The sequence below is a fragment of the Lynx rufus genome, unplaced genomic scaffold (assembly GCF_022079265.1).
Source record: "Lynx rufus isolate CCGP_SWC_20201006 ecotype Redwood Valley unplaced genomic scaffold, mLynRuf1.p SCAF_8, whole genome shotgun sequence".
Taxonomy (NCBI): domain Eukaryota; kingdom Metazoa; phylum Chordata; class Mammalia; order Carnivora; family Felidae; genus Lynx; species Lynx rufus.
In genome coordinates, this window is record NW_025814896.1 from 63,818,854 (window position 1) to 63,838,707 (window position 19,854).

General features: G+C 37.9%; 1 protein-coding gene across 2 annotated transcripts in view; it reads left to right on the forward strand.

Annotated features, from left to right (window-relative positions):
• Positions 1–19,854, forward strand: part of DYNC2LI1 (dynein cytoplasmic 2 light intermediate chain 1) — a 41,550-nt gene that overhangs the window by 11,608 nt on the left and 10,088 nt on the right. For both annotated transcript variants that reach the window (XM_047069427.1, XM_047069426.1), the window contains exons 3-10: positions 2,630–2,664; positions 5,464–5,533; positions 7,286–7,374; positions 12,725–12,911; positions 13,840–13,908; positions 14,513–14,590; positions 18,984–19,060; positions 19,658–19,728. In XM_047069427.1, the coding sequence (XP_046925383.1) occupies positions 2,630–2,664; positions 5,464–5,533; positions 7,286–7,374; positions 12,725–12,911; positions 13,840–13,908; positions 14,513–14,590; positions 18,984–19,060; positions 19,658–19,728 (676 nt within the window). The remainder of the gene's footprint in view (positions 1–2,629; positions 2,665–5,463; positions 5,534–7,285; positions 7,375–12,724; positions 12,912–13,839; positions 13,909–14,512; positions 14,591–18,983; positions 19,061–19,657; positions 19,729–19,854) is intronic.

Genomic DNA, 19,854 nt, shown 5'->3' on the forward strand with positions numbered 1-19,854 from the left:
AAGGGATGTGTAGAAGACTGTGGAATTAGAGCTCCAGGGGTAATGGATCAGAAGAAAAGACTGGATTTCCAATGTGTCTGAGGTAATGGGAGGGAAGATAGGATTCCTTTTGATAATCCCTGAGTGAACTTGTACTAAGTCAGTGTTTATTGAACCAGGAAACCTAGGGGTCTCAGAGGGCAACAGTTTACTAGTGAATTTTTAAAATTTGGATCATATTTTAATGATAGTCTAAAAGCGTATTTCAGTGCCCAGAGTTGAATTTATGTTTATTTGGAATTGCCACCAAGTAGTACATTTACATGAAATTATAATCAAAATTTAAATCAACACTATGGAACTATGAGAATCTGAGAAAAATGGCTAGTTATATCTAAGATTCCTTCCAATCTGGAATCTTATATCTAAGATTCCAGTAATTCTGATTCTGTGCTTTCTTGTACATAGAATACAATAATTTTTAGGTATAGCAGCCTCCCCTCTATCTGCGGGGCATATGTTCCAAGACCCCCAGTGGATGCCTAAAACTGCAGAGAGAACTGAATCCTGTACATACTCTGTTTTTTCCTATACATACACACCTATGATAAAGTTGAATTTATAAATGAGGCACGGAAGAGGTAACTAAAAATAACTAAAACAATTATAACAACATACTCTAATACAAGCTATGTAATGTGGCCTTTCTGTCACTCAGAATATCTTGCTGTACTATACTCGCCCTTCTTATGATGTGAGATGCTAAAACATCCTCTTGACGAGATGAAGCGGGGTAAATGGTGTAGGCACAGTGATGCAGCCCTAGGGTACTCCTGACCTGATGATGACACGTCCAAAGGAGGATCATCTGCTTCCAGACTGCCGTTGACCATGAGTAGCTGAAACTGTGGAAAGCGGAATCATGGATAAGAGGAGACTACTGTACTACAGTCTTCATTTATCTCAAACTTCGAAAATATGCTACATGTGATACATGTTCAGTGTATGAAAATGAGAAAATCCTGATTTTCTTAAAAAAAGAAAAAATTACCAGAGGTGCCTGGGTGGCTCAGTCGGTTAAACGTCTGACTCTTAATTTAGGCTCAGGTCATGATCTCACGGTTCATGAGATCAGGCCCCACATTGGGCTCTGCACTGACAGAGCCTGCTTAGGATTCTCTCTCTCTCTCTCTCTCTCTCTCTCTCTCTCTCTCTCTCTTAGGATTCTCTCTCTCTCTCTGTCTCTCTCTCACACACACACACACACACACACACACACACACACACACACACAAACTAAATAAACTTAAAAAAAACCCAAATAATAAAAATATAAATTACCAACAAATCCATCACCTAGAAATGTTTACTGTTAGCTTAGTGATATCCCTCTAGATCTATTTATTTGTGTGTGTGTTTCTGTGTCTTTCTCTGAATCTGTTAATGTGTATGCATATGTATGTACGTATATCTCAAAGAAGCAGGAAAAGATATTTTAAAATTGAAAACAGAGTTATGCTAATCTGTCATAAATGTTTTACCGTGTCAATAAGTATCTTCCTAGATCATCATTCCTAACAGCTGCATGCTATTTCATTATAAGGATTGTCATAATTAAATTAGCCAATCCCCATTGGGGGAAATTTAGGTTATTTCTTGTTTTTCACTTTGAAAGAATACCTGCCAGCAAACATCCTTCAGTAATATACATTTTTGGTCGTATTCCAATTATTTATGTTTCCTGTTATTTAAAAAAAAAAAAGTCATTCAATTTGATCATATCCCAGATATAATCCAGAGTAATTTATTTGTGATCATCTTTTTCTTTTGGTAAAAAAATTACAGGTTTTAGGAAAAAAACCTACCTAGTCAAATGGTCTGTGTTTTTGTCAGTCCGGCATTTTCCAAACTATTTTCCTTGGAACCCAGCAGCTTCCTCCATTAGACTTTCCCTGCTTCTCCTCTTTTATCTGTTTTCTTGTAAGAGATCTTTTTTTGGCTTGTTTTTTGTTTTTAAGTTTTACTATTAAAAAAAAGAAAGTGTGATTAAACCACTGAGCCAATCCCTGGCTAAAATGTGAGGTTAACTTTCGTGTGGTAGAGATGCCCAGAACCTATATTTTCTGACTCCTAACAAAATACTTAGAACGAGTACCTTCTCTACAAATAAAAAGACAGACAAAAAATACTCTAACCCAGTATTTGGATTGCCTACTTTGAACATATTTGCAATATGTCCTTTATTTGTATGTTACCTTTTTTCTTTATTTCCACTTCAACAATTGGAATTAAAACATTTTAGAAGACACTAATCATCTGCTTAACCAGTAATTAGCATTGATGAATAGAGAGAAAATTTCAGACAGCTGCCAAGTTGACCACTAAAGTGAGGTATGATTTGCTAGTATTTGTCATCTGCAGGACTTCATAATTATAATAATAGCAGTGTAGTTACACCGTGATGGAAAGTTGACAGTTAACTTTTTCTACTTATCAAACTTAGGAACAATTCTGAAAGTTTCTAGTTTCCAGGTAATTTATCATTCGAGTGATTAAAAGCTATTTTTGGCCACAATTACGAATAACAAAATTTTACGTATGGGTGACATTAACACAGTATTCTTTTTTTTTTTTTTTTTTCTATTTCCAGGGAAAGACTACTATTATTCTAAGGTGTCTTGACAGGTAAGTGTTATGTTAACCTTTAGACTATATTTTTTGTTTATTCTAGTTATACAGGGCAAGTTAAATTCTGAAAGACTTGGGAACGTGAATAATTTTGAGATTCAAACAATAACTTCTTAGTGAATTCTTTGTATGGCCTTTAAAATCTCCTTAAAAAATCTTTTTTAACATTTATTCATTTTTTGAGAGAGCATGAGCAGAGGAGGTGCAGAGAGAGCTGGAGACACACAATCCAAAGCAGGCTCCAGACTCTGAGCTGTCAGCACAGAGCCCAATGCAGGGCTCATACCCCCCAACCGTGAGATCATGACCTGAGCTGAAGTCAGACGATTAACTGACTGAGCCACCCAGGAGCCCCAAAATCTCCTTTAAAGATAAAACCAACAATAAGCAAAAGTAAATAAATAAAATTATACAGGATTAATGCTGAGTTTCCCTTTATATGGGGAAGCAACGAACGTAACTCCGATAGTACTTGGCTGCTTTTTGGCTCTGCTACTCTGGTATTTGATTTACTTCTATTTTACCTAGTCCATTATTATCTTAACATTAATTATAATCTTTAAATTGCTCGTGGAAACATTTTTGAAGCACAGTGTTGATCCTCAAACTGTGCTTTTTATCATTTGTTTCTTATACTTCCTAACCTATATGGTCATCAGATTAAGATTTAGGATTATGATTTAGGATATTGCAGGAAACTGCTTGTTCCCTTCATTCCAATACCTACTTCTTATAACTTCTCCAAAAAATATCAAAATAGATGTAATTTTGTCTCAAGGTCACATTAAAGAAACGTCATCCATTTGAAAAATACTAGTAAAGAATTCAAATAATAGAATCCTAACTTTGTGTAATTCCTTTCACCAATAAAATTGTTTCTTAGAAGAACCATCTATAGTGACACCTGCATCATATTTCCATTTCCTGGAATCATGGCTCTCTTTTGACCATATGTGTTTCTTTCTACAAACAAGTTCTCTAACACAACATCAGCTTAGGATGAAATACTTTGAAATACAACACTGAACTGAAAATTCTTCATTTCAGTTCCTTGATAGTTTACTTGGAAAAAAAAAATAGTTCTATTATACATTGAATATCAGAGCTTATAAATTTTGTCTTAAAAGTAGCATTTTGTTTCATAAAAGAAAATTTGTATCTTTTATAAAAGCAAATATAACCAAATATTCTATATATGTATCAAAAAATATATATGTAGGGATGATATGCAAGATATTTAATAAAGATAAATATATAAATCACAAATTTAAAAATTCTCTTCTCCACATTAAAAAGATATATACCAAAAATAAAAAAATTAAAAAATAAATAAAAAAAAATAAAAAGATATGTACCAATATTATTCAGCCTTAAAGAGGAATGAAATTCTGACATGTGCTACAACACGGATGAACCTTGAGGACATTATGCTAAGTGAAATAAGCCAGTCACAAAAAGATGTATACTGTATGATTCCATTTATATGATGTATCTCAGAGCAGTCAGATTCACAGAAACAGAAAGTAGAATGGTGTTTGCCAGGGTCTGGAGGGAGGGGGAAATGGCGAGTTATTGTGTAATGGGTATAGACTTTCAGTTTTGCGAGATGAAAAAGTTCTAGAGTTTGTGCAACAAGGTGAATATACTTAACATGCTACTGAACCATACACTGAAAAATGGTGACGAAGGTAAATTTATGATACACATTTGTACTATAAGAAATTGAAGTAAATAAGTACATATATACAATAAAGCTGTTTACCAAACAATGTAAGCTGCAGTGTAAATAATTCATCAAACCATTTGTCAGTTTTTAGGACTTGTTGATGTCATTTGTTAGTTTGCAGCTCTCGCTAGTTAAATGATGCCCATGTTTGGGTTGGGATTTAAAATAGAGAATTGTGGGGTGCCTAGGTGGCTCAGTCGGTTAAGTGTCCAACTTGGGCTCAGGTCATGATCTCATGGTTTGTGAGTTCGAGCCCCGCATTGGGCTCTGTGCTGACAGCTCGGAGCCTGGAGCCTGCTTCAGATTCTGTGTCTCCCTCTCTCTCTCTCTGCCCCTTCCCCACTCACACTCTGTCTCTCTCTCTCAAAAATAAATAAACATTAAAAAAATAAAAGAATTGCATAAAGTCTGTTGATATCTCCATTAAATTGATAATCATACGATTCACAGCTCCCCACATTGAGGCCGAGCAAAACCTGGTATAAGTGCTCCCCACGTGACCTGAATGCCAAGAGCTTCCCCTAACATGGCCACCAGCATTGCCAGCTGCACTCCATTCTCCACTCGCTCCAACAGTGCCTGTAAGGACTACGACATTGTGCCGGTGCCATTAGTCATCCTTGCAGCTGTGACAAAAATCCTCGAAGATGGTTTTTTGAGGGCTTGTCTTTTACATCAAATTTTTATCATTTTTACTTCAGTGCTATTCTACAAAGTAACTTTTCTACTAATAGATTAACATTTTTAAGAGGAAGCAAAAATGAATTGGGTAATATGATAGCATAAGAAAACCCATAATGGGGGCACCTGGGTGGTCCTGTCGGTTAAGCGTCCAACTCTTGGCTTTGGCTCAGGTCACAATCTCCCACTTCGTGAGATCGAGCCCTGCATCCAGCTCTGTGCTGACAGCATGGAGACTGCTTGAGATTCTCTCTCTCTCCCTCTCTCTCTCTCTCTCTCTCTCTGCTCCTCCCCCACTAGTGCTGTCTCTCCCTCAGGATAAACAAATAAACATTAAAAAAAAGAAAAGAAAACCCATGATGGTAATACTATCTGTCTTTATTGTGCAGGGATGAGCCACCAAAACCAACCTTAGCTTTGGAATATACATATGGAAGAAGAACAAAAGGGCATAATATAGTGAGTGTCTTCTTAAGTGATATTGCTGTGCCTGGGGATGGAGAAGTAATGATGCTGACTTTGTTTTATATTTTCATCTTATCTGTAATCAATAAACATATCCAGTTGTACACTTCATAGCTATGTGCTTTTAAGTCAGATTCAACTCAGCAGACATGAAGGCAACCTGAATAGGAAAATAATTTAGCCGTCTCATTTGTTGTGTCTTAAAATGTGGAATAAGATTCCTTTGTAACTTTATTTTACAGTTTTTGGACATATTTATATTAATTGTGTTAATGTGGCTTTTTCTTCTTTCAAGTGGGAATAATATTGTGAGTTACATCCTGTCTCCCAAAAAATCTGCGAAAAATAGGAGTTTGACTTGTAGAATATTTATGAAAACGTACTACTCAAAGTCCAAATTCTTAGCATTTTTACAAACATATCTTGAAGTTAGTAATACTACTTGAGACTGAGGCCCTAATTTGTTACAGTCCTATTTTCACTAGAGTGTCTCTTCAGAGGAAAGTTGGAGATTATTCAGAACGGAAGGAGAGTGCACGGTGTATGTTAGAAGGATAAAACCATTCAAAATAGAATCCTCTTTTGGAGTTCTCCCATGAAAAGGTCTTTTCTTAAATAGAGTTAGGTGTAGGGAAATACCGTCTTTAACAGAAAGCCCCACTTCTGTCGCACAGGCAGATTTTTACAGATCGATCTAGTCCAAATGTTTGATCATTAGTGTGTAAGAGTTAACATTGCCTGTTGCTGCTTTCTAGATAAGTCAGTGAAAGTTCATTATTAAAACTGTGAGGTTAAAAAGAAAAGAAAAAACATTAATATATTGAGATGTGGGAGAACTCTATGTTTGTGACTCACGTGAATTTTGACATGAGTGATGACCTATAAATGAGATTGCCCTTTTCACTGGAAATGCTGAAACTGCTTTCACTGCTTCACTGTGGAGAAGAGCTCTAAGAACTGCCCTTCGTCAAATTGTGAATCAAGGGGGATTTTCCAATGCAAAACTGCCTCCCCCACGAACATTAATAATTCAGATATCAACAGCAAATATTCAAATATCAACAGCAAAACAATTTTAGTGAGTATGAGATGATAATTTGCCAGAAATCTATATATTCATCTAAAACTTGCTTCAATGACTATCTCTTCCAAGTTCATGGCAACAGATATATTAAAAAGGTGATTTTTCTTCACCTATTTTCTCTAACACTTTGTGCTAGCAAGTTGGGCTTTTCCATATTCATTCTGGGAGATCCATGTCTTTCTCAGATTTCATGTTCCCTGAGTTCTAAGTGGAAGCAGTTAGTTCCTCCCACAATCGTGGTGTTACCGAAGGCTCCTCAGAAGCAGGATGGAAGCAGAGATGCAATTAGCTAGTCGTCCAAGAAGGTTGTCATGGAATAGATGGTCGTATTCCCAAGCCACGTGGCTGCCTCACTGTTTCACTCCCCTAATACTTAAAGAATCCTATAAAAAGGGAATCGGTTGTTCAGTCTCTTCTTGTTCCCCACCTACCATGTTAATGTTTCATCTTTGTTTTTTGGAATAGATGTTTTGGTGCATTTTGAGGGATGGGACAGAGAAAGGGGAAAGTTTTGATTGCCAAGGTTTATTGAGGACTACAGTATTTTGTATCCATAATTATTACTGACTTGATGTTAATGAGGTGTAAGAAGTATTTAACATTCAAAGATTTTAAAAATTTAATGTGAAAAATGCCTGTTTTTGTTTGTTTGTTTGTTTCAGCCAAAAGATATTGCTCACTTTTGGGAACTAGGTGGAGGGACCTCTTTATTGGACTTAATCAGCATACCCATCACAAGTGACACCTTACGGTAAGTGAGCCAGATCCAGGAACGGTTGTTAGTAAATACCCAGTGGTGTCCACAGGATGAATATGAGTAGGCTTTCAGGAATCGGAATTTGGGGGGACAGTTTTCTGTTGCTGAAGGTTTATACTCTCTTCCTTTCTATGTGCTTAAAGTATAATGCTTTCAAAGAGATTTTAAAAGAATCAGGGTTCTGGCCTGTGCTGACAGCTGGCATTCCAACCAGTAACATATTTTGCAAGCCTGCAAACAAAGTATGTCAAATAACACTTGAGCAATGAATTCACTTGGCAAACATGAATTTGAAAAGCTTAATTCTTTTGAATACCCATCCAAGTGTAAGCTGATTCAACCCTGAGTTTTTTTCTTCAGCTGGATATGGTAAGTCTACCTTTGAATTTAATGCTAATTAGTACTGTTGAAGCTTCACCCAAGGGAACACTGAGTTTGCGGAGGGAGAAAGTCTATTTGCTGACCGAAAAGAAATAGAAACTTGGGGAAAACCTCAAACTCTTTGGTGGCGTTTCCTGACAATGACTCCCACATGTTGGCCAAATCAGATGTGGAAAATTGTGACATTTCTCACAATGTTCCTGGGAATGTGTCTCAGCCAAGGAAAACAGATTTTTACATCTGAAATATCTTACTTTTGTCAGAGTTTAACACAAACCATTGCTGCTGCCTGGACCAAATACAAAGGGCTGCACTATTACTTGTTACATTTCAGCCACTTAGATCTTTAGGGTATGGAATTGTTTCCGGTTAACGCAATTGTTTTTCCATAGCTAGTTGGGTACAGATAATGTTGGCTTTATTTTTTCAGCGATATTTTTTCTTTTAAATAAATTTAATTTACTGTCTTTTACTTATTATAAAAATAGTACCGTATATGTTCATGTAGAAATCTTGGGAAAACGTTGAAAGGTATGAAGAAAGTAAGAGCGCCCTTAATCACCTGAGAAATAACCACTGTTAACATGCCGAGGTAGTTCTTTCAGTGTTTTCAGCATTTATAAATATATTGTATGGGGGCGCCTGGGTGGGTCAGTCAGTTAGGCGTCTGATTTTTGATTTTGGCTCAAGTCATGATCTCACAGTTCCTGAGATTAAGCCCCATGTTGGGTCCTGCACTGAGCGTGGAGCCTCTCTCTCTCTCTCTCTCTCTGCCTCTCCACTCCTTCCACACACATGTGCACTCTTTCTGTCTCTCTCAAATAAATAAACTTTAAAAAATGACATTACAAATATACTTTGTACAGATTTGGGATGTTTTATATATATGTTTAGATCTTTCTTTTTCATTTGTAACCACCATATGCCCCTGACATACTTTTTCAGAAACATGGAATTTTACGGCTATATTGATTTTCGTTTGTCCTCCTTTAACAGAGAAAAATAATTGAGGCCACTGGGAGTTAGGACCGCTCCTGGTGGTGTGGTTGACAGAAGGCAAGGACGGGAGTTGCTGAGGAACCAGAGCCGCCAGTCAGTGTGCCCAGGGGCAGAAAGGAGTGAAAATGGCTGGGAGCTGCTCTTATCTGGGTTCTGAGCTGGCTTCAGTTCTGGCCCTGACTTTGTCACTCACTTCCTCTGGCCCAAGAGGCTTTGCACCTGATGGCCTTGTGGAAATTCTGGTTTCTGCAGGAAGCCACATTTTTGCACAGCTTCTTTAGTTTTTTATTTAAAAAAATTTTTTTTTAGTGTTTATTTATTTTTGAGAGAGAGAGAGAGCATGAGCAGAGGAGGGGCAGAGAGAGAGAGGAAGACACAGAATCCAAAGCAGGCCCCAGGCTCTGAGCTGTCAGCACAGAGCCCGCCGAGGGGCTTGAACTCACAAACCATGAGATCATGACCTGAGCCAAAGTCGGAGACCCAACCGACTGAGCCATCCAGGTGCCCCTGCACAGCTTCTTTACTGCCTCACTTTGTGAGTTCTTGGGTCTTCTTCATTCCCCTGGTTCTACCCCAGGGCAGCCACAGCTTGCGTTAGGAGAGAGGGGAGGTCAAGGTTTTGATGACCAGAGGGAAGGGGAGCAGTAGGCCTGCGTCCAAAGTAGGTTGCTGAGTGGTTAAGAAATTCATGAAGAACATTTCACTCCTAATGTTGCAAATCTCAAGAGTGTTTTGTGACTGGAATCAATCTGACACATAATTAACTTCCTTGTGTTGGACAAGGCCTAGCAACTTGAGAAAAATAATATTGCCAAATGCTATTAGATACTGTTTATCTTTAAAATGATTGTTCATAGAATAATTATAAATACACTGAACAGAGTTTAGATAATTTGTAATGGAGCATTTCCTGTGGTTTCATTCCCTGTTTAAAGAGCTGTTGAGTTTTTTAAAAAAACTTTTTGTAAGGATGATACTGTGCCATTTGAGACAACATGGACGGACCGAGAGGGTATGCTAAGTGAAATAAATTAGAGAAAGACAAATACCATAAGATTCCACTCATAAATGGAATTAAAAAAAAAAAAAAAAGAGAATAAACCAAAAGCAGAATCAGACCTGTAAATACAGAGAACAGACTGATGGTTGCGAGAGGGGAAGTGGGTAGGGGCTGGGCACAACGGGTAAAGGGTGCGAGATGCTGGCTTCCAGTTATGGAATGAGTAAGTCACAGGAATAAAAGGCACAGCATAAGAAACACAGTGAACGATATTGCGATGGCGATGTAATGGGACAGATAGCAGCTACACTTGTGGTGAGCACAGCATCATGGAGACACTTGTCAATTACTAAGTTGTACACCTGAAACTAGTGTGACATCCTGTGTCAACTACACTCATATAAAAAAAAGTTAGCTGTCATCTGCTATGAAGGTAAAGGTAACACAAGTGTTTCTGGTGCAATGGAAACAAATTTTAATCTTGGAAAAAAGTCAAGAATTCTGTCTTGTTTTCACTTAAATTTTTTATTTTTCATTTGGAAAAATGATAAATTTTATGTTATATACATCTTACCACAATAAGAAAAAGTGAAACCACAGTCGTTTTTTAAAAGCATTTAACCATACCAAACCTCTGAAATAAAATTGATTTCTTTACTATTAAGAAATATATATTATTTGTTATAGTCAAGCAAAGCTATTATGAGTTTATTGAAATGATGTAGATATGACTGGCTGGACAGTTTAATGGCACACTAATTTTATAGAAAATCCTGATAATTACTGTCTAAAAGACTATTTTCTGAAGTGACACCTATATAGTAAAGTACTGTTTCGCTTCAATTACACAAAATAGCTGGTTTGCTCAAACTGAGCAAAATAACTGACAATATTATAAAATAACTAACATGTATTATAATTCCTTGCTACACATACTAGCAGGATGTTTGTCCTGTTGATCGAGGATACAGTAGCCCATGGTTATGGCTCTCCATGCTTATTATGACCACTTTCTGAAATAGTCCTAGATCTATTTTTTATTTGGATAAAATATCGTAACATTTATCATTTTAGCCATTTTAAAGTGTGCACTTTATTGACACTATGTATATTCGCATTGATGTACAACCATCACCACCATCCATCTCCAGAACTTTTCCATCTTCCTGAACTGAAACTCTGTCCCCATGAATTAATAACTCTCTACTTTCCCCTTCCCCAGCCCTTGGCAGTCATCTTTATACTTTCTGTCTCTATGAATCTGGCTCCTCTAGGTACCTCCTGTAAGTGAAATCATGTAATACTTCTCCTTTGAGCCTGGCTTATTTCACTTTGCATAATGTCTTCCAGGTTCACCCATGTTGTAGGCTGCGTTAGAATTTCTTTCCTTTGTAAGGATGTTCCACTGATCTTCTTTTGTGTGTATATAACACATTATGTTGATGCATTCATCCACGGATGGATATTTGGGTCGTTTCCACCTTTTGACTGTTGTGAATAGTGCTGCTAGGAGCACTGGTGTACAAATGTCTGCTTGAGTCCCTGATTTCAAATACGCCTGGAAGTGGGATTACTGAATCATATGGTAATTCTATGTTTAATTTTTTGAGGAACCGGCATACTGTTTAACAAATGTAGGAATTTTACATTTTACATTCCCACCAGCAATGCACAAGGGTTTCAGTTTCTCTATATCCTTTTTAAAAATATTTATTTTTTTTGAGAGACACCCATGAGTATGGGAGGGGCAGAGAGAGAGGGAGGGAGGAAACCCCACGCAGGCTCTGCACTGTCAGTACAGAGTCTGATGTGGGGCTCAAACCCACAAACCATGAGATCCGAATCAAAGGCTTAACCGACTGAACAACCTGGGTGCCTCCAATTTCTCTATATCCTTACCGACACTTGTTACTGTTTTGTTTTGGGTTTGGTTTACCATAGCTATCCTAATGGGTATGCGGTAGCATCTCATTGCGGTTTTGATTTGCATTTCTGTAATGATTAGGGATGTTGGGCATCTTTTCATATGTTGATGGCCATCTGTACATCTTCTTTGGAGAAATGTCTATTTGAGTCCTTTGCCCATTTTTAAACCGGTTTGTTGCTGAGTTTAGATTTACGTTGGACTCACATGAACACAGGTACACATTCACGTGGCAGTGGCAGTGGTGTGTGTGGTGGTCAGGGGTGTGCTTTCAGAGAGGCACCACAGTATGGCAGAAACGTGTGGCTTTGGATCTCCAGCTCTACAATTTACTAGTCATATGAACCTGTGTCTCAGCTTTCTAATCCATAAAATGGACATCATAGCATCTTCCAGGAAGGGTTGTTGTGAAGATGGCATAAATGATGTAGTCCGCTGGCTGAGTCCATCAGTAAATGTGTTCTTCACCTAATGGTGTGTTGTTGCTGCTGCTCTTACTATTTTTGCTTCCCTTCTCTGGCGCATACAGTGAAATCAGATCTAAACATGACACTGTTGAACCCAACTGCTTGCACTTTCTTTGAACTGGATTATTATCAGTACAAATGAAACCTTCAGTGCCACTGGTGGTTGTAACATTTAAATACCACTAGAGAAAAGCACTGGAATAAATTAGGCTGTAACTTTGGAGGTGCCTGGGTGGCTCAATCAGTTGAGTGTCCCATTTCAGCTCAGGTCATGATCTTACTGTTCATGAGTCTGAGCCGCGCATCAGGCTCACTGCCGTCAGCGCAGAGCCCACTTCAGATCCTCTGTCCCCCTCTCTCTGTCCCTCCCCCGCTCACACTTCCTCTCAAAAATAAAAACATTTAAAGAAAAAATAAGGCTATGACTTTGGAGGGTGTGTGTGTTTTCTTAGAAAATTGCTGTTTTATTTTTTCCTTAAGCTGTAGTGTTCTTAAATAATAAATTTCAGTATAATAGGGTTTCAAAACAGCAATTATTGTGAGTCTTCTTTAAGAGATGTTTTTGTTTTTTAGGACATTTTCTATTGTTCTTGTTCTGGATCTTTCAAAACCTAATGACCTTTGGCCCACCATGGAAAATCTGTTGCAAGCCATGAAAAGCCATGTCGATAAAATGGTAATGAAACTGGGGAAGACAAATTCCAAAGCAGCCTCTGAGATGAGACAGAGGATATGGAGTAATATGCAGAAGGACCATCCGGTGAGTTGCTGTTGGGATTATTCCCGGAATCCTTAGCCCAATACATAGCTAAAGACAGCATCACAAACAACTTGCTGAGATTTTTATGCGTGATTGGAAATTCATTTGATGTAGATGAACTTGTTCACTGGAAAATTATAGCAATTTGATAAAACCTCAGTGAGAGCAAAACCAGGAGAAGGATGTCTTATGCCTTCTTGGTAGACATCCACTGTGACTGTTACGGCATATTATACCAATCAAAAGAAATAGGGTGAAGTAGTAGTTTGATATTGATTTTATAATCTCTATAAAATGAAGATAAAAAAACAGACTGTACAAAAACTCACCTGGCAAAACTAGATGAAGCTACACATTTAAGCAAGGAGTAGAGTTTTAACAGCCTTTCTCGCCACCCTCTGTTTTACATTCATTTGGTATCTGTCCCATATTCCGTGTCCTTTGATCCTCTGACAACTAATAAAATTACAAAGTTGCAATGATGGTAACACAGGTCCTTTAAATACAGTCATGAATATCATCTTCTGGAAAACCCACAGCAGTATTTGGCATTGTCCAGGGTTTATATGAGTGTGTTTTACATCACGAATATCAGGACAAAAGTAACAGCTTATGGTTCACATCTATGCAGTGTAAATGCTATAGCAACAAAAGATAATACCAAGTAGTAAGAAACAAAAACGGGAAGATGGCATGTTATTTAAGAGAATGGACAGAACATGATGGTAACTTAGGGAACTGCCATTTCTAGTTTTACACTTGAGAAATATAACTTAGTGGAAGTTAAATATTAGAACATGTCAAGCAAACAAAGTCAACATCTACGAAGAGACTAAAAAGGTGTATTTTTGGAAGTAAATAGAATTTGCTGAATACATAGTATTAAACAGTTAATTACAATCAATCAATGAAATATGTTTGTTAACAGGATCGTGAATTAGTCGACCCATTTCTAATACCTCTGGTCATAATTGGAAGTAAATATGATATTTTTCAGGTAAGCTTTTCCACTTCTAGTTAAGGTGGTTGTTTATGCTTGGGACAGGAGCAAAAATAATAGTGAAATGAGAACAATGACTCTGGAAGGGAGAGGTCAAGGAGTCACACATCTTAAAGATCTGGAAAAGAGGATATAGTTGGGAAAGTGAAAATATGTAAAGAACAATAACAATACAGTGGACTGGGGATGAAGCAGTAGAATGGGGATAAGATCGCTCAAGAAACTGAATCTTTCACCCAGTCACTGAGGGAAAGGACTTCCTCCCCAACTTTTAAATTGAAGAAAGCAGAAAATTGGTTTCTTCTTATCTTTGCTTGTCAGAGAATCCCTAGGGTATTCCACACTATAAAATGTGTGCTCATATCTCAGTTCTGTTGAGCTACATGTTTAAACAAGGAAAGATCTGACAGCTATAGTTCTGGAAGGCCGCAGCTATTGTTCAACTCTCTATAGAAACAAATATCAAGGTAATGGAATCCTACTCCTCAGAGTACGTTCCAACAAAAAAAATCATCTATTTCCACACTTAACAATTTGTACCTTCCTGCTACAGATATTTAATTCTCTCAACTTTTTTCTTGTTAATAATGTATTTCTTCAGGATTTTGACTCTGAGAAGAGAAAGGTTATATGCAAGACACTTCGATTTGTTGCACATTATTATGGAGCATCATTAATGGTTTGTACCTTTCCTACCCTTTGGCTTGAGTAGACAGCACCAAATTTAGAAAGGTTAGCAACTTGATGCACAGTTATAAATACTAATGCTTTTACTAATGCACATAATCTCCTCCTTTCCTTTCCCATTGCCCCCAAACCCTCTTGTTACAGTGTTTGATAATGTATTTCTAGAACACCCTTTGCTAGATGGCCTTCCATGTCTTTGGAGCAGTTGCTTATGCCCATAAGCCCCAGTCCATCTTAAAGAGATAAACTGGCTATTATTCATTTTTAGTTTCCCCTTAAGAATGAAAATCTGTATTTTCTTTTTTTTTTTTAATTTTTTTTAAATTTTATTTATTTTTGAGACAGAGAGAAACAGAGCATGAACAGGGGAGGGGCAGAGAGAGGGAGACACAGAATCTGAAACAGGTTCCAGGCTCTGAGCTGTCATCACAGAGCCCGATGTGGGGCTCAAACTCAGGGACTGCGAGATCATGACCTGAGCCAAAGTTGGACGCTTAACCAACTGAGCCACCCAGGTGCCCTGAGAATCTGTATTTTCTTAAGAGAAAAGGGGGGAAAAAAACCCTTAACAAAATATTCTTTTTTAAACTTAAAAAAAAAAAGCACCGCTCTTTGTTGTAGAAGTTAAAAACATGAACTCGGGAGTCTTGCTGCCTGGGTTTGAATCTGAGGGCAACCACTTTCTAGATGTGTGATCTCAGACTGGTCACATAATCTCACTTAAGCCTCAGTCTCCAACAGGGTAAAATAGACAAAAATAGTGCCTTCTTCATAGGGTTGTTGTGAGGATAAAAGAAAGTAACGTGACATGCTCACCACAGTGCCTGAAACAAAGTGTTCCTTAATAAATGTTGCTTATTATAACTGTTATCATTACATTCCACAGCAGGACCAAAGGATAAAGGATATCCTTTAATGCAATAAGATATAAAAGCACTTTTATTTAAAAGAAATAGTATCTTCCCATTTGAATGGTTTCTTTTTCCCCCTAAATGAAAGTGCTCAGGGGAAGCGGGAGACAACATGGGCTAGCCCCTAGCCCTCATGGGTAGTATATTATGACTAAAGGTAACATTTTATACTTTTCAGAATACTCCAAATAAATTGCATTGTGTATTTTCTTGAAACTCAGTACCTTTTATGTTTATACTGTATCTGCTTACATATTAAATTGACAGAGTACTTTGGAAATACTCTTTTTTAGAGTTTTTTTAAAAAGTTTATGTATTTATTTTGAGAGAGCGTGCATGTGTGAGTGTGGGAGGGGCAGAGAGGGAGAGAGAATCTCAAACAGGCTCCATGTGGTCAGCGCTGACCCCGATGTGGGTCTTGATCCCACAAACCGTGAGACTATGACTTGAGCTGAAATCAAGAGACACTTAATCGACTGAGCCATCCAGGCACCCCTAATTTTTTTTCAAGTTTTTATTTATTAGAGACAGACAGCACAAGCGGGGGAGGGGCAGACAGGGAGAGAGAGAATCCCAAGCAGGCTCTGTGCTGCTAGGGCAGAGCCCAACATAGAGCTCAAACTCACGAAACTATGAGATCATGACCCAAGCCAAAACCAAGAGTCAGACGCTTAATCAGCTGAGGCACCTAGCCCCGCCCCTCCGCCCTGCCTAATTTTTTTAAAGTAATCTCTACACCCAATGTGGGGCTCAAACTCACAACCCCAAGATCAAGAGTCGCATGCTCTACTAACTGAGCCAACCAGGCGCCCTAGAAATACTTATTTTTACTATTTCAAAAAGATAGGGGAGTTTAAAAATGATGATTCCTCCAAGATATAGAAGCAAAGACGATGGATCTTGTAGTTTCTTATTTTTACCACAAGATAAAGCCCCACAGATCTGGTTAGTTAGCTGAGGGAAATCTCTTTCTTTGAGAGCAGATCACACTTGATGATCAGTCAGGGCCCAGTCTGGTCTTAAGGGTACAAATTTAGATGAAGTCAGACCAAGCCAGGACCCAGCAGGCCTAGATGACCCTAAATCATCAGGGTTTTCTAGGGAACGGATTTGAGAAAGGCTTCATCTCAGCTTTCAGTAAGCCTGAGGGATGAGAGGTTGGGTTAGAGGAGCACTTCTAGACCATCAAGAGAACCATACAGCTTGTCTAGTTTCCCAGACCAAGAAGACAGTAGCCAAAGTTTCAAAGCCCCGTCTTTCAGTTTCACGTCAAGGAGGACAGTTTGGGGTTGCTTTACAAGATTGCCAGATCCTTTAAAATTCAGTCAAGAAAATGGATTCACTATTATGAGCAATCTAATAAAGTTATTAAAAATAAAAATAGAAAAACATTGAGAGGTAGGACCAGATTCAGTGGAGAGCTGCCAGGATGGTTGGAGATTTAAAAATGTGATATATGAGGAGGAGTATCAAATCATCTAGAATGTGATAATGCTTTTTAAATATTCAAAGGACTGTCCCATGGAAGAGGGAATAGGTATATTCTTTGTGCTCTCTTAGAGTCAAGAACAAGGAATCAATAGAGTTTAGATCAAAATAAGAAAGAACTCTCTAATCCTACCATTATCTGAAAATGGAATGAACCGCTTTGGGAGGTGATGAGTTCCCATTGAGTTGATACAAGCAGAGGCTCTACAGCTATTTGAGGAGGATGTTTCAAGGCAATTGATGCAGCAGATAGGGAAGTTGAGTCAGAAAACTTCTCATGTCCTCCCAGCCCTACAGTTAGTTCTATGAAATACGTTTGTGATGAGGTATTTTCCTTTCCACACATATTCATCATCATCATCATGATCATCATGAAGTTGTGTTTTAAAGATTCAGTTAGTTTTTGGGGCGCCTGGGTGGCGCAGTCGGTTAAGCGTCCGACTTCAGCCAGGTCACGATCTCGCGGTCCGTGAGTTCGAGCCCCGCGTCAGGCTCTGGGCTGATGGCTCAGAGGCTGGAGCCTGTTTCCGATTCTGTGTCTCCCTCTCTCTCTGCCCCTCCCCCGTTCATGCTCTGTCTCTCTCTGTCCCAAAAATAAATAAACGTTGAAAAAAAAAAATTCAGTTAGTTTTTATACTTTTAAACCTTCTTTCAAAGGAAGTATTAAAATTATTTCAATTTTGAAAAGTCAGTGTATTAAATTTTATATATTCACATGAATAAATAATTTGCCTGGGAGCCTGTTCTTTTTTTTATTATTCTGTTATTTTATTTTTGAGAGAGAGAGCGTGCACGCGCGCGAGAGAGCGCATGAGTGGGGGAGGGGCAGAGAGAGAGGGAGACACAGAATCTGAAGCAGGCTCCCGGCTCCCAGCTGTCAGCACAGAGCCTAACGCAGGGCTTGAACCCACGAACTGTGAGATCATGACCTGAGCTCAAGTCGGACACTTAATCGACTGAGCCACCCAGGTTCCCGGAGAGAGTCTGTTCTTAATCCAGAATGAATCTTATCCTGAAAACTGATTTCTTTGCCTTATAAAATTCCATGTCATTTTGGTTCATGGTTGTTTTTCCCACTTTCATACATGTTAACTATTCTTATTTGGCTGAGTAACTTTTGGTATTTCCAAAAAACAAATCTAGTCTTAAAAGATTTGTAGGGTAACCAACCACATATCCTGATTTTCACCTGATGTCTCACCTTAATTATTACTATTTTTTTTAACGTTTATTTATTTTTGAGACAGAGACAGAGCATGAACAGGGGAGGGGCAGGGAGAGAGGGAGACACAGAATCTGAAACAGGCTCCAGGCTCTGAGCTGTCAGCACAGAGCCCGACGCGGGGCTTGAACTCACGGACCGTGAGATCATGAACTGAGCCGAAGTCGGACGCTTAACCAACCAAGCCACCGACCAGGCTTCCCTCAACTTAATTATTAATAGTACCCACCCCCTTTCATTCTCTGAAGTGTTCTGGTTATGGTCACTCTAGTTATATACCACCTCTGAGAATCTTCAGGAACTTGTTTTGCAGGCTCAAAGGCAATTCTGAAAAGTTAAATGATCATTTTAATGACTATCAGTATTGTTGAATTAGTCTGTAGCCTCCATGTTGGCCTTTTGGAAGACAGTACTATGCCCTTGGATGGAAAAGTTATTTATGATGTAAACCTTCTATTTTCTACCAACCAGATTGCATTTGGGCAATAGTTATGAGCCATATGTGGGAGCAGCCGAAATGACCAGTGCATAAACACCAGTCCCTTCCGTATCATGCACTCATAAAATGTGAAGAGCGAGTTAAATTTTATTGAGACTTCTTTATTTTCCTTTATTCAGGTTTTTTGTCTACTCAAACAAGTGTGTGTTGGGCAAATAAATAGTAATTCTGTCTGCAATTTGCACGTGTTCAAAGCCATATTTATTTTACCTGTTTCTGTGATCTGAAAGCAGAGCATATAATTTGTTCTCCTGATTTTTTTTAGTTTACCAGTAAATCAGAAGCTCTATTACTAAAAATACGTGGAGTTATCAACCAGTTAGCATTTGGCATTGACAGAAGGTACTGTTAAAATAGATTTTTTATATCTTTTTATTATTTTTTGCCAATAATAATCTCCTCTGATTATTGCTCATATCAGGCTTTGTTTCTTGATAGGAAAGGGCCTCCAGGTGGCTCTTCTTAGAGAAATAATTTCATATTATTTCTCGTTTCCTATGTTAAATATTTCTCAAATATTATAACTAAAATGTAATGCCTAAAGATTAGGATAAAATAATCATACTACTACCCTTGTTTCCCTGATTTCTTTTACTTTATTTCTGTAATCTTAGTAGCTTTCCCTGTATTATCATTTTCTTACATTGATTATAGAAATTGAATTGATAATTGTAGTATGTACATTTTTCTTAAACTTGCTCCTTTTCTTGGTTGTCATTTAAGGTAATTTGCGTGTCACTTTTTCCCCCCTATAAAGCCTTTATTAATGCCAGACTTTAATATTTGAAATAATTTAAATTGATATTCACTCATTTAGGAGCAGTGTGCTCTCTCACCAGTAGCTAGACATAAAACCTGGCTCTTGTATTTACAGTAGAGCATGGCAGGATATTCGATTGCTAAACTAAATTAGACTCTTTTTTCTTCTTATCCATGTAGCAAATCAATATGTGTGGATCAAAATAAACCACTGTTTATCACAGCAGGATTGGATTCTTTAAGTCAAATAGGTTGGTGAACTTACTAAGATTGTTCAATCTTTTTTTAATTGCTTATTGATTTTTATCCTACCCTACGTTCACTTCATCTCCAACACACCACCATTTCTGATTTCATTATCATTGCTGTTATTTCTT